We start from the raw sequence: 15,456 nt of genomic DNA, 5'->3' as shown, positions 1-15,456 counted from the left end.
ATTGAAGATTTTATGTATTTAAGTTGCTGGAATTTAATTTAATTTAATTTTTATGGATTTTTTATTTTTTATTTTTTTGGGGGGGGGGGGGGGGGGGGGGGGGGGGTGGGTTCAGACTCGGTCTTGCCAAATATATCACATCGCATATTTTTGTGTAAAAACATAAACAAATAATATACAAATAAATCGGATTTGAATTCAGTAGTTCTTCGTCACACGTGGCGCAATACTTTATACAAGGATAATTAATTTTCATCCTACGCAGACAACACCACGGAAATATGTTGCCGTCCCGTTCACATAACCATTACGTCGGCACAATTCATCCTTCCCCATACCAGGTGAATGTATGTCTGAATGGTCAATTGCATTCAGACAGAATGTCAACAATTGGCTAATCCGCTGACGTCTAATTTGGAAACAATTTGTCTCCCGCCTACGGGCTGAAGGTAATAGCACCCGCGCGACACCAGGGTTTACTTTCGGTTCTTACCGTGTTTATTTGTTCAGTTTGGGGCTTTTACACCCCCCCCCCCCCCCCCCCCCCCCCCCCCCCCCCCCCCCTCCCCCCTCCCCCTTCAGTACACACGCTTCGAAAGAATATGAAGTTGCCTAGTCATGCTGATGTTGACATAGTGCAGTTTAAGCATTCGGGCGCAATGCCCATTCGCCCCGAGCACCGAATGTGCCCGGTGAGTTTTGTGCGCGCGCGCAGCTAGGGAACTCGGGTCTGTGACACGAGACCGAGGCCTGAAAAAAAAAAAGTGATTCGTCGCAGAACTTTGAACTCCCGGGAAACAGTGCGGTTGGGACGAAACTGCGATGCCAGCTGTGTTATTCACACAGCACGTTTTGAACGATCGCTCGCAAGTAGCCTTGATAGCATCGCTACCACTTCTCGTAGCTCTCATATTGTTGATCTAGCGCGTTCTTAGAAGTCAAATTCGCGGTGGAATTATCGCGCCTTAAGTTCCTGTTTCAGGTGAGTAACAGCTGAGAGCTCCGTCTGAAAAACTTTATTTTTTTCGTCGGAAATGTAGCTGCCACTATGGCTCATTGTCACGGTGGGTTAGCTGCATTCAGTGCCAAACGTGAACGCGTTTCCGTTGAGAGGAAGTGAAAAGTGTGAGCTCTTATGAATCTGGAAAATGGACTAGAAGCGCTGTGGCAATATTTGCACAGCCAGGTTAAAATTGTGATCACGCAGATATATGATTTAAGGCATTGGACGGTGCAGCTTTACACAGAATCAGTTATTATACCCTGCGTTACACGTTTTCAACTGACGTTTTTACTAACTAAATCATTTTTAATGTCTTTAATGTCAATGAATTGGAGTTGGCGAATGTGTTTGGTCATGGAATAAAAATTGTGTTTCGGTTAACGTGTAGGCTATATAGGTTACGGGTTCAATTCGCTCTTACGGTTAGAAGTAAATCGTTCCACCTTTTGAACGAGACTTAACATTTTTGGTAACAGTTCTGCCTCAGAATTTGACGTTAGTTTTAGTCCTAGAAAAGCCGGAGCGTGCGACCAGTCGTACGGGTTTGAACAGTTTCACTTGCACGCGCTGTGCAACAATACATTCTTCAGTTGTGCATCCAGCAAGACGCTCCTATTCAGAGCGACTTTTAATCTGTCACGTTGTTTTCCATCGGGCCCAAAATACGTACTTTGCCTCGGTGATTTATGATAGAATGGGAAATATAGACTTGTCCATAGCGGTTCTGCATCAGATCACTTTGCGAAGTCTTTTTTTGCAGAGACTATTTGCAAGCTGTAATGAATATTCTGTCACCGAGTGCAAGGCACACTACGCGAAGGATCACTCCCGTCGTATCAATATTGTTGATGCTCAATATTATTAATGTCAGGACTATGCCTTGAATGTCTGTGTATTCAAACGCACCCCGAATGCACTCTAGTCAGACATGCCTTTGGAGCAAAACATCAACGTGTATCGTGTCCAAGAATCCGTCTTAAAGGAGTCCATGTTAAGACCTGCTGTGTGCTTTAGTAGTAAATATATATATATTTTATATATATATATATTTTTTTTTTTTAAGCCGAGGGGGTTGTTTACTGTCGTGACCTGTTCTCGACCGATCTAATACAGCCCCCTCGTTAACCACGTGGGTTCGTCACAAAACGGTCCACAGATGGGCTTGTAATTCACAAGTAGGAAGGCTGTATTCCCAGACGGGGAATTGCCGTTTGTAGTCTTGAGCGAGGTACTTAACTCAAAACGCTTCTGTGAAAATATCAAAGGGTATAAATGGATTGTGTGTTAAATTATGCTCTGTGTGCAAGCTACAATGGATAGGGCTGTCTGCTAAACGTCGTAATGTAATATGCAGGACAACAGGAAGTCACTGCTTTCCGTTTAAGGTTGAAGTATCCTTGCTGGTCCCTGGCCAACATTTCCTCATTGTGTGTGTGTGTGTGTACTGTGCTACAGGTGCACAAAATTGTATTATGACTTTTGGCAACTCCCAAACTACCACTCCCAGTGGCACAAAATTGTGTTATTTATGAGTTTTGCAACTCTTGAACTACAACTCCCAGCAGCGCATTCTTGAACTACAACTCCCTGCAGCGCATCCAATGATGATCCTCAGCCAGGTGTGTGTGTTGTCGCTGCTCTGACAAGTATTCCGAAGACACTGCCACTGGATGAATCTAGTACTGGGAAGTCATCGTCGGTGCATCTGGTGACTCATGACTCGGAAGTTCTTGTTCAGGCAGAAAGTTTAGCCGTCGAGGGCTGCTTTACCTGTGGAGTCTGTAGCGCTAAACCAGGTGTGCAGTCTGAAAAAGTGGGTGCAGCTTTTTGTTTAAGCCCAGCTCTACGACACCTGATTGAAGACCGTGATTGGTTAATTAGTTCCCCTGTGTTAAACCAGCTTGCTGTCAGAGTGTAAACAGATGACTCTTTTTGGCGAATGATCTGTCAGTGTATGCTGCTGTTGTGGCCTACAGCATTTAAAACTTAAGCTTGTTTTGGCCTGTCTTATCGGCGCAGTTTCTGGAACTTTCTTCACGGCCAACTGATGGAGGACGTGTGGTCCGGTCCTGGTAGACCCTGTATATGTGTGTGTGTGGGTAGTGTGTGTGTGTGCTCCTGTGTGTGTGTGTGTGCGCGTGTGCTCCTGTGTGTGCGTGTGTGCATGCGTGCACGCGCGCGCGTGTGTGTGTATGTATGTGCATGATTGCATTCATGTGTGGAAGGTTAAAGGTCATTCAGCACAGTGAGACAACCGCTACACCTGCTCAGCTGTGCAACGGAAAGGAAAAAAAGTCAAGCAAATACTTAAGCGTCCGCCCCCCCCCTTTCTCCTCAGTTCTCCCTTTCCTTTAGATTTTGAGGAAGAGGGGGCGATGCAGAGCTTCAGCTTCGCCCCCCCCCCCCCCTTCTCCTTCCGTTAACCCGTCGAAGTGTGAGGTCACAAATATGCGATTGGAGTGTTCCTATCTGAACATTCTAATGCTGATGTAACAATCGCTGCTGGTGACGGAGAGCAGCGAAAGTTCTAGAACGCTGCCTTTGAAAAAGACCTTCCAGGAAAAAAAAAAGGACCTTCCTTTTCAAAGGGTTAAATTCCAGATTAGCGGCTTACGGGTTCGCCCTGCACAATCGGCCTTTATGCTGTCGCCAGCCTTCAGCCCGCGCCGGTCGCAGGAGGCCGTGGCTCAGCGTCTTGTGACCACGCACTCCCCCGCCGGGGCAGTGGGATTCCTTCTCCCCAGCGTGTGCTGTGGAACGAATTCAGCCTTTCTCCGCGTCTATAACTAGCTGGAACTTTGAGTATAGCAACAAAAAAAAAGTATTGCGTGAATGTAATGATAGACGCAGCTCAACCGTGAACCGTTTTAAGTGAGAAACTGTCGTGGAAGATTTTGGCAGTAGTTTTGCTGTCGGCTTCTGAGGACTCCTCATGTGCAGCTTGCAGACTGCAGGAACCCGTTCCACCAGAGGGGGTGCTCATTCATGACGAAACGGGGACAATTCTGCCAACCGACTCTCTCCTGCTGTTCGCACGGGCCCAGTTAGGATACAGCTACAAGGGCACCGAGCCAGCACCTTATTCAGGATGTGTCACCCATTAAGCCCCGCCTCCATCAGCCCAAATCTCCCCCCTCCCCTCCTCGTAGACTTCCTGTGTGCATTCCGGCAGAAATGGGGAAGTGAAACCAGATTTGTGATCCATGCAGTTCTCTCTGCTGATCTTGCAACTGCCAAACGTACGTCACGGGCCCTTCTAGAAAGTTTTTTTTTGTTTTTTTTTTGGGGACGTGCGTTGGCCGGTTTCGTAGCCGCGAGTGGCTACAGTCCTGCTAGCAGCTGATATGCCGCGGCGGCGGCTTGGCGGTGCCATTTCTCTGACACAGCTGGGAGCAAAGCTGCCCCTCTGACTCTGAGGATTATGGGTAATCTGTAGCGCTTTGAAGCTGTTACGCTCTCAGCCCCCGTGGTAACTCGTGTGTGTGTGTGTGTGTGTGTGTCTGTCTGTCTGATGCTTTAACCTCGCCCACAGCTGATGAACTTATTTGGTGTAGCATAGTCTTTACTTGGACACAGGTTGCAGGTTTGATTCCCAGGTGGGGCATTGATCTTAAAAATATATATTTTAAGAGATGCAGGTGCAGGTGTACTGTATGACCTGTTCATCTGCTTTCTTTCCCTCGAGAAATGAAAGGGGATTGAAGGGTTTAATTTGCGTTTAAAATTTGGTATTTACCGTACGAGTAGATTATGCTGTTGCGTTAAACAGTGTTAGAAATGAAAACTAGTTAACACTGACAGCAAAGAGATTGAGTTCAGTTTTTTATTTTTTTTTTTGCCTATTTGAACATCTTGTTTTTATTTATGTATTTTTGTTTTTAATTTTTTATTTTTTTTCAGATGTTTTAAGGCCTGGTCCCCTTGGCGCGGTCGTCACCGTGCGTTACCATGGCGACTCACTTCCCGTGAGCCCGGGTTCGAGTGACTGACCCCAGGCCCCGTGCGGCAGGCCTCGTACGCGCAGCTGACGAGATCTGGACCAGCGCGAGCTCGGACGATGGCTGCGGGTTCCAGTCTCGCCCGGTGGGTCTAAGCGGGAGATCCAGGAGGTCCAGGACGCGTGGAGCTCCAGGTCCTCTTCACGCCCGCGGCCCGGGAAACGGAGTGGGAGAGAAGCGAGCAGCTGCCCTCATCTGGATTCCGAAACTGAGATCTGACTCGTCAGTTATTTATACATTTATTTGTATTTGCTTTTAATTTTATTTTTGACTGCTTGTTTTTGTTTTCTCTATAATCTATATCTCCCTAAAAAAAACAATTGTTTTTTTTATTTTTTTTTATTTAAATGTTTTTTTTTTTTTTGTGAACGATGTCTCCTGGGTGCAAGTCGGACTCGTGCCGTATTGGTCTGCTGAACACTCAGTTCTGCCTGTTTCTCTTCATGACCCGAGGCTGGGTATAAGATCCACTGTCTCCCCCCCCCCCGAAACCCCCCAAGGTCTCCAAACCAAATCACTGGCTCGGCCCTCTGGAACCTCCCCCAGGTCTCCAGACTTCCTAATCTCCACCCGAACCATTCACTAAAAAGAAAAATAAATAAATAAATAGGCCCGCGCATGTCGGAGAGAATGCTATGTCCAAAGAAGAGGAGGCCCGTGAAGGACGAGGACTTCCCCGCCATCGCCGTCCCGTCGTCGAAAGGGCTGGGGTACCTGGACTACACCATCGAGGGCCACCCCTCCAGGGCGCTGCAGGTGATGGACGAGCTGCGGCAGAGCGAGACGCTGTGCGACCTGGTGCTGCACGTCACCTACAAGGACGCCTCCGTCGACTTCAAGGTGAGGAACCCCCCCCCTCCTCCCCACACACACACCCCGCACCCCGCACCCCGGGGAGGGCTCGTTGGGCTCGTTGGTTCGTGAAAAGGCGTTCGCGGGACAGGACAGGTATCCGACTGTGTCTTTGGCCAAATATGACCACGAAATGGGGACCCCAAGTACCCCTTGTACCCCCCCCCCCGAGATTGAACACATTTTGTCCTCCTTGCCCCCACCATCCTCCTTGAGCCACACGGGTGACCAGTTGTCCTTAATGCCAGGTACAGCGACGGCGTTCGCTCAGGTGGAGGAAGGAGCGGTTGCCTGGCAACCAGAGTGTTGTTGGTTTGTTGTGTGCGTCCCAGGACATTTTTTGGGCGTGTCAGAGCGTCCCTGAACGGGACGCCCAAGCCGGTTGGCGCCTTGCATGGCTGGCAGGCTGGCATTCACTGCAAAGCGCTTCGCGCAGTAGTTGCTTGGAAGACGCGCTTATATGGATGCAGCCACTTACCAGTACGGTGGCCTTCCAATAGACGCTAGCTGTGAAATGGTCACTGGCTCATGGAGGAGTCTGTCAGAAGAGTCCAGGACCTCGACCACAGCCAGCGGAACGGCTGAGATAGCAGTATTCAGAGAGGCCAAATTTAAAATTAAACTTTTAAATTAAAAATAATTAGGAATAAAAAAAGGATAATAAGGGCAAATGATGGGATTCGTGAAAACTTAGGAGAAGATCTGCAAAGAACGGACTATTCTTTGCGTGACTTAGAAAGGTCCTCGGGCAATTCTTAGTGGGAAAAAAAATAAAAATAAATATATAAGCAGTTTAATTCAGAATGAATCATTTACCATGCATGTCTGATCCTGCGGAACAAATCGGTAAGTGTTTTTGAAAGGTACCCAAGAACAAGAGGTTTTAGTTCAACGTACTGAGAACGAGCAGTCCGTTCTCCTCCCGAGATTCCAAATAAGACTCCTAAAGGATTAACACATCCAAACAAACGCTTTCTCTGGTTCTTGTTTGGTCGTTTGTTGCATTTGTCAAAATTTTAAAAACTTCCTTATTCTGTCATTTGAGAGGAGCAATGGCATTTATGAGCTGTTCCAATTCACCAGAACGCAGTCCTGCATATTTGCACATGCGTATCCAGCAACCATGCAACCAGCAATCATGCAATCTGCAACCGTGGAACCAGCAACCATGCAACCTGTAATCATGCAATCTGCAGCTGTGCTGCCTGCAACCATGCAACCTGCAATCATGCAATCTGCAACTGTGCTGCCTGCAACCATGGAACCAGCAACCATGCAACCAGCCGCTACCATCTGTGCTGTGCAGTCACTGCAGCGGATGCCTGTGCATCTGGTTAACTTAGGGGTGTCCAAAGGTTCGTTGTGCAGGATGCAGGTTTTTGTTTTAGCCCAACTCTAAGACACCTGATTCTACTAATCAAGGTCTTGATTGAACACCATGGTTTAGTTAATTAGTGGAATCAGGTGTCTTGGTGCTGGGCTAAAACAGAAACCTGCACCGGCCCCTTTCTGGATAAGATAGGGGAGCCCTGTTTTTATGGTAAGAGCTTGGTGCTCCTGTGTCAGGGGTTAAAGGTCGTCTGAAGGTCCCGCTGTGCCCCGTGTCTCTCCAGGTGCATAAGGTGGTGCTGGCGGCCTGCAGCCCGTACTTCAAAGCCATGTTCACCCACAACTTCCGGGAGTGCCACGCCACGGAGGTGACCCTGCGGGACGTGTGCCCGCAGGTGGTGGGGCGCCTGATCGACTTCGCCTACACCTCGCGCGTGACGGTGGGCGAGAAGTGCGTCCTGCACGTGCTGCTGGCCGCCATGCGCTACCAGGTGGAGGGCGTGGCCAAGGCCTGCTGCGACTTCCTGTCCAAGAGCCTGGAGCCGGCCAACGTCATCGGCATCACCCGATTCGCCGAGGACGTGGGCTGCAGCGAGCTGCACCTGCGCGGCCGCGAGTACATCAACACGCACTTCAGCGAGGTGAGAGGCCTGGGGAGGTGGAGGCTGTGCCCCAGGGCACTCTGGGAGTTGTAGTTCAATTGAGAAATGGTGCACGGACCTAAAACAATTGTAAAAAAAAATTTTGTGTGTGTGTTTTTTCCTTGCTCTCGTGATCCACCTCTCCCCCCCCCCTCCCTCCCTCCTTCCCCCTTCCCCCCCCGTCCAGGTGACGAAGCAGGAGGAGTTCTTCTGCCTGTCTCACTGCCAGCTGCTGGAGCTGATCAGCCAGGACAGCCTGAAGGTGCTGTGCGAGTCGGAGGTGTACAAGGCCTGCAGCGAGTGGGTGGGCTGGGACGTGGAGGGCCGCGCCCAGTACTTCCACGCCCTGCTCAACGCCGTGCACATCTACGCCCTGCCCGCCAAGTTCCTCAAGAGGCAGCTGCAGTCCTGTCCCATCCTCAGCAAGGCCAACTCCTGCAGGTACGCTCACCTGAGACTCCTGCAGGTACGCTCACCTGAGACTCACCTGAGACTCCTGCAGGTATGCTCACCTGAGACTCCTGCTGGTACGCTCACCTGAGACTCCTGCTGGTACGCTCACCTGAGACTCCTGCAGGTACGCTCACCTGAGACTCACCTGAGACTCCTGCAGGTACGCTCACCTGAGACTCCTGCTGGTACGCTCACCTGAGACTCACCTGAGACTCCTGCAGGTATGCTTACCTGAGGCTCACCTGAGACTCCTGCTGGTACGCTCACCTGAGACTCCTGCAGGTATGCTCACCTGAGACTCACCTGAGACTCCTGCAGGTACGCTCACCTGAGACTCCTGCAGGTATGCTCACCTGAGGCTCACCTGAGACTCCTGCTGGTACGCTCACCTGAGACTCACCTGAGACTCCTGCAGGTATGCTTACCTGAGGCTCACCTGAGACTCCTGCTGGTACGCTCACCTGAGGCTCACCTGAGACTCCTGCTGGTACGCTCACCTGAAGTACAGCAGTAAAGCAGGATGACCCCCCAACCCCGCCTGCTGCTTTTCATTCAACAACAACTGCAACCCCTGAAATGTAATGAGCAGCTAATTGCTCATAATTAATAACAATAACATTATTATTTATGGATGATTTACCCTAATGAACTGGATTATGTCACAAATCACTGAGCATGAAGAATATACACATCCCATATTCTCATCCCAGGATCTGTGTTTTCAGGCAGCTACACAAACGCTTTCATTTTCTGTAATGTGCTGTTTAGCAAATCATCCTTTAATGAAGTGGGTACCGTTTTTAATTGATCACGTTGTAGACTCACACGTGATGTAAGCTGAGGCCTAGTTACTGTGAGTGTGGGTTCCTGGGCATTGAAACAGAACCGAGAAGCCAAAACCCAAACTGTGTCTGGATAGTTCCAGCGGTGAAAGAAATCGGCTGTCGGTCCATCAGTCCCGTTAGCCAGTCCGTCCGACGCTCGCTTGCAGGCGAAGCGAAGAGGCCTGGGGAGGTGGAGGCCGTGGCCCCAGGGCACTCTGGGAGTTGTAGTTTAATTGAGAAATGGTGCACGGACCTAAAACAATTGTAAAAAAATGTTTTGTGTGTGTGTGAAGCACAAAATATTTTTCCAAATCCTCCCGCAGGGACTTCCTGTCCAAGATCTTCCAGGACATGTCTCTCCGGAAGCCCCTTCCAATGGCGCCTCAGCGCGGGAACCAGCTGATCTACGTGGCGGGCGGGTACAAGGAGCGGTCGGTGCCGTCCATGGAGGCCTTCGACCCGCGGAAGGGGGCGTGGCTGCGGCTGGCCGACATGGCGGCGCCCTGCAGCGGCCTGGGCGCCTGCGTCCTGTTCAGCCTCTTCTACACGGTGGGCGGCCGCAACCTGTCCACGCGCGACAACTGCGAGTCGGGCGCCCTGTGCTGCTACAACCCCATGACCAACCGGTGGGCGCGGCTGGCGCCGCTCGGGGTGCCGCGCAACCGCGTGGGCGTGGCCGCCGTCGACGGCAGCATCTACGCCGCGGGGGGCGCCCACGGCTCCGCCCACCACAGCACCGTGGAGCGGTGAGTTCCGCGCGCGCGCGCGACGTCGTAGCGGGAAAAATCCCGCCGTCTCACAACTACAGTTTTTTTTTATTTTTTTTTTTATATTCTGTGCAAATATGGATTTGTTTTTCGAACCAGAGCCTGACTGGGGACAGGGGATTTTGGCCTTGGCCGTAAGCCTTGGATGCGGCTCGTCTGTTTCTTGTTTTTAAACGTGCAGCGATGTTAATTTGCGTTGTTCCCGACTAAATGAATTAATAAATATCTTGACCTGTCAGGGGCATAACTCTTCATTCTGTTAGTATTCCTCTCTTGCTTCTGAAGGAAGGTAGAAGGTACAGACAGTACTTTGTTGGACCAACCAGGTGGTCGACTGTGTATTCTTGATGCAGGAAGAAACCAGCCCCTTTCTCTTAAAGTCGAAACATTCCAAATTTTGCGCTTGTCATATTAAGTAAATTCAGGACCGGAAACTCCTGTAACTAATCAAAGTCCTTAACCCTTAGAAAAGTATGTATTTTTGGAATGTTTCTTTTCAAAAATTGTAAGTCAGTGTTGTGGAACTGCACTGCTTTCAGTTACCAGTAGTCATTGTTACATCAGCACTACAGAATGTTCAGTTAAGAACACTCCAATCACATATTTGTGATCTTACACCTTAAAGGGTTAAGAAACAATGAAACGGGAAGCCATTATGTGCACTCTCCGGGTCAATTTGCTGTAATCTCTGTGATATCGTTGTCGCTAATGGCTTTGTGACATCACAGAGGGCTTTCACGCCTCACAGGCTGTGTGGGGGTAAAGTTCCGTGGCTGTTCAGTGGAATTAGGCCAAGGTCTCCTCGTGTGAATGAGCGAAATGTGCCAAGCAGGCGAGTCTGTGTAGCTGAGCGTGGGGGGTGGGAGGGGTGGGGGGGGAGGGGGTGGGGGTACAGTACCAGCACTTGGTTATGCATTTCATTCATAGATTCATTCTGAACAGTGCTGGATGCTCACACATGTTTTAGCTAAGGCTACATCGTTCATGTTAGCCTGTCGTCACAACAGCAGCAAAACTTTTTTTTTTTTTTTCTCGTTGTGGCAGCCGGTACATCGCGAGTAAAACTCTCCGTCAGTTGGGCTCCGCCCGCTCTCTCCCACGCGTTCGGCTGCAGGGGTTGCCGTACGCAGAAACGAAACGCAGGCGTTCTCGAGGCCCCGCAGTACCGGTTTCACCTCCGCGTAGCTGCAGGGTGGAGACGTGCGCGGCGTTAGCAACGGACGCCTCAGCAGCAAGTTGTGTGTGTGTGTGCCTGTGTGTGTGCCTGTGTGTGTGTGTGTGTGTGTGTGTGGGTGTGTGGGTGGGTGGATATCTTGCTGACAAAAGCACATGAGATCTGTCATCGGAACCACAAGTGCTTTGGCTCGACTCACTCGTCAGTGTTGTCAGTTTGTTGTAGATCTCAGGCAGCTGAGGCCTAACTTGCCAACCCCCCCCCCCCCCCCCCCCCCCCCCCAGGGCAGGTACGGCTTCATAACCTGCATACCTGGCGTGGGAGTCTTTTGGGGCTGACCCGGCTGCATATTTCCGTCTGGGTTTTGCTTATCATTGTGACACGGCTGTTGTACACATAAGTCACGTGACAAACGACAAATGAAAATGAACTGAAAACATTTTTGCTGACCCACCCCTTGCAGGAATATTCTGCAATATACTGTAATTATGCAGAATTTTTGGAAACTACATGAATTATATTTCACAGCAATATATATATATATTCCACTTTATCAATACTGGGAAACCTTTTTGCATATTTTTGTGAATGAATGGTGGTTTAACTGTTGTGAGAACCTGCTGGTTTTACACTACAGAGATGAGGTTTGGGCTGGGTGAGACAGCAGATCTGAGTATGGCTTTGCAGCTGCACAGGATTCTGGGAAATAGCCTGGAGGACCTTCCTCCTGTACATCTGTGCCAGTAATGTCTAATTCCACTTGCAGAGAGATGAGGACTCTGCCTGAATGTTTTTGTGTATTTTCAGTCAAACATCGGCCATCGGTTTAGGCCTTTTGTGTGTGTGTGTGTGTGCGTGCGTGCATGTGTGTGTGTGTGTGTGCGTGCGTGCGTATGTGTGCGTGCGTGTCCGTGCGTGTGTGTGTGAACTATTTAGCCAATCAGTGACTTAAAATAAGCACTTAACTACTGAAACGCTCCAAAAAGAAACAGCGGACGTTAGGACCCTCCCAGACTGGAGCTCCAGATCTCTCATCTAGTCCCAGCATCTGTACCCAGACAATGGCGAATGTGATGATGATGATGACGGTAGTGATGATGAGGATGATGTTGATGACGACAGTGGCAGTGCAAGTGGTGACGAAGGTGACGAAGATCGCGCTTTCCGCCGCTCTCCCGTTCAGGTACGACCCGGAGACCAACCAGTGGGCATTCGTGTCGCCCATGTCGGTGGCGAGGCTGGGGGCGGGCGTGGCGTCCTGCGGCGGCGCGCTCTACGTGGCCGGCGGGTACGACGGGGCGACCCGCTGGAGGACAGCCGAGCGGTACCACCCCGAAACCAACAGCTGGCAGCCCATCGCCCCCATGGGCTCGGTCCGCAGCGGGCTGGGTGAGGGCCGCACACACGCACGTGCACACACACACACATACACACGCACACGCACACACACACGCGCGCGCGTGCAACCCACACACATACGCACGCAAGCGCATGCTGCAGACACGCTTGTGTATCCGGGCGCACGCAGACACACACACATGCATTCCCTAACATAATTGTCGAAGGTATGGCCGACCTCATTTGTGTCCCCATCTCTCTCTCTTTCTCTCTCCCTCCCCCCACTCTCTCTCCCCCTCCCTCTCTCTCTCTCTCCCCTCTCCCTCTCCCCCTTCTCCCCCTCTCTCCCCTCCCCCCCCCCCCCCCCCCCCCCCAGGTTTGGTATGCCTGGACGGCCATCTGTACGCGGTGGGCGGGTACGACGGCCAGGCGCAGCTCTGCACGGTGGAGCGCTACAGCATCGCCCGGGACGTCTGGGAGCCCGTGGCCTCCATGAAGCACTGCAGGAGCGCCCACGGTGTCACGGTCTATCAGGGCAAGATCTATGCACTGGGTGAGTGACTCTGGGAGTTGTAGTTTTTTTCCTGATATTTGTAGTCCAGTTCATTGTCAGTGCACAAACTACAAGCTGTGAATTCCAATTGGAATTTTACTTTTTTTAAAAAAAAATCTGATTGTGTTTAGTTGTTCAATACAGTAGCCTTGGTTTAAATGAAGAATATGAAGAATATTTTTCATTTGGTTTTTGTTTCAGTAGTTCTTTATTTAGTTACCTTGTTCTTTCTAGTGTGCCCTTTATTCAGGGGAACACTGACTGGCTGTTCTCTGGAAGCTGGGGGCGTGGCTTTAACAGCTGTTGGTTCGCATTAATGCAGTCACATTCATCTGTGTGCAATTTTGAACGTGTGCAGTACCTGCCTAGACACGCTCCTCACGTGGCACGAAGGTGGACATCGACGAGACGAGCACAATTAATTGAAATTGAAACGGAAACCAGACAAACAAGCAAATCCTAATTTAGCTTCCTGTCTTATCAGTGCACTTCGCTGCGGGGTATGAGTAATGGATTTCACAAGTGTACTTCCTGGAGGAAGGATGGAGCAACTACAGAGGTTATAAAAGGGCAAGCACGTAGTGCACGTTTGATTACGGCCATTCAGTCACATTCCCTGGTTTCGGTCCTCTGTATTTCTTTATTTATCTGGCTCATTTCATTTGTTCATTTAAAATGAAATTTTGGCCATATGTACTAATGTACTATATATAAATCGTATATTCTTCGAGATGGAAAATGGGATGGGGGGGGTTAATGGGGGGGGGGGGCTGATCCCGACTTCTCTGTTCCAGGGGGCTGTGTGGGGGTGTGGGGAGTGTGGGGGGGGGGGGTGTGGGGGTGTAACAGAGAGGGAGGGGGCTGATCCTGACTCCTCCTCTCTGTTCCAGGGGGCTGTGTGGGGGTGTGGGGTGTGGGGGTGTGGGGGTGTGTGGGGGGGGGTGTGGGGGTGTGGGGAGTGTGGGGGGGGGGGGTGGAGGGGTGTAACAGAGAGGGAGGGGGCTGATCCTGACTCCTCCTCTCTGTTCCAGGGGGCTGTGTGGGCTGTGTGAGGTGTGGGGGTGTGTGGGGGGGGGTGTGGGGGTGTGAGGGGTGTGTGGGGGGGGGGTGGAGGGGTGTAACAGAGGGAGGGGGCTGATCCTAACTCCTCTTCTCTGTTCCAGGGGGCTGTGTGGGGTGTGGGGTATGGGGGTGTGAGGGGGGGGTGGAGGGGTGTGGAGGTGTGGGGGGGTGTGGGGATGGAGGGGTGTAACAGAGAGGGAGGGGCTGATCCTGACTCCTCCTCTCTGTTCCAGGGGGCTGTGTGGGGGTGTGGGGGTGTGGGGATGGAGGGGTGTAACAGAGAGGGAGGGGCTGATCCTGACTCCTCCTCTCTGTTCCAGGGGGCTTTAACCAGGACGGTTTCCTGGACAGCGTGGAGTGCTACTGCCCGCGTGCGGACGAGTGGACCTTCAGCACCGCCATGCCCGTGGGCCGCAGCGGCATGGGCGTGGCCGTCACCATGGAGCCCTGCCCGGGCAGCCTGCCCCCCGAGGAGGAGGAGGAGCCCGAGGAGCAGGAGGACGGTGGCCCGTGAGGGACAAACCCACGCCTTCGGAAGGCAGGCGCGTTGTTACAGACCTCGCCGTCGCTACGGAGATGACCTGCGCCGTGACGCCTGTTGGTTTTTCCGAGGGGCTGGTTGGATCATTTGTACGCGTTTATAAATATGAAACGATGGTATCGGTTCGTTCGTGAGCTTTCGATCGCACGTTACCGAGCGTTACCGGTTTCCGAGCGGAGACGAGAGTAGCCAATAGCAGAACGGACCTTCGCTCGTCGGGGGGAGGAGCCAGTTTGTGCTCTCCCAAACGGGGGAGGGGCACGAGCAGTGGCCCCAGTTTGCAGTGGCGTGTGACACAAATGCTAAGAAAACTACGAAGAACATTTTGAGGAAATTCACACGATGGGACATTTGAAATATGCCCCTTTTTGGACTGTGTGCAAATAAGACGACAGAACTGCTGACAGAACTGAAGAACTGAAGCACAAGTCGGACAGGTATAATTTAAACGAGGTTCGCCGATTCAGATGTGTAATTTACATGATTTTTTTTCCTTTTGATTTTTCCATCCGTGCAATCAGAAATAAATGCCTTCTTGTACGTACTGCTCTTAGCTCTGTTCCCGCTCTTTTTGTGTCGTCATACACAGAAAACTGATGGAGTACACCATGTAAATGACCTATGACCTATGACCTATGACCTTACATTACATTACAGGCACTTAGCAGATGCCCTTATCCAGAGCGACTCACATAACATTTTTGTATAGCACTTGCATTGCATCCATTTACACAGCTGGTTGTTTACTGAAGCAATGCGTGGTTTAAGTATCTTGCTCAAGGGTACAACGGCAGAGTCCTGCCCGGATGTTGAACTCTGGCTTACAAGACCAGCTCCTTTACCCGTTGTACTACACTGTGAAGCAGGAAGTACGTGGGTCGCCCTCAGGGACTTCCAGCTCGAGTTACCACAGCAATGGCA

General features: G+C 51.0%; 1 protein-coding gene across 2 annotated transcripts; it reads left to right on the top strand.

Annotated features, from left to right (window-relative positions):
• The first annotated feature begins 612 nt into the window (after positions 1-612).
• On the top strand, positions 613-15,088 carry keap1a (kelch-like ECH-associated protein 1a). 2 transcript variants are annotated; one of them, XM_035423074.1, is made up of 8 exons: positions 613-982; positions 4,904-5,841; positions 7,467-7,823; positions 8,011-8,264; positions 9,424-9,846; positions 12,225-12,430; positions 12,809-12,932; positions 14,315-14,451. In XM_035423074.1, the coding sequence occupies exons 2-8, from the start codon at positions 5,620-5,622 to the stop codon at positions 14,322-14,324; spliced, it is 1,596 nt and encodes a 531-aa protein (XP_035278965.1). In that variant the 5' UTR covers positions 613-982; positions 4,904-5,619; the 3' UTR covers positions 14,325-14,451. The 2 variants fall into 2 exon arrangements, with proteins under 2 accessions (XP_035278965.1, XP_035278964.1); XM_035423073.1 differs by having other exon boundaries at positions 619-982; positions 12,756-12,932; positions 14,315-15,088.
• The last annotated feature ends 368 nt before the right edge of the window (positions 15,089-15,456 follow it).

Source organism: Anguilla anguilla, chromosome 6, assembly GCF_013347855.1.
Source record: "Anguilla anguilla isolate fAngAng1 chromosome 6, fAngAng1.pri, whole genome shotgun sequence".
Taxonomy (NCBI): domain Eukaryota; kingdom Metazoa; phylum Chordata; class Actinopteri; order Anguilliformes; family Anguillidae; genus Anguilla; species Anguilla anguilla.
Note: the sequence above shows the minus strand (reverse complement) of the source record. Positions and strands in the feature narration are given on the sequence as shown.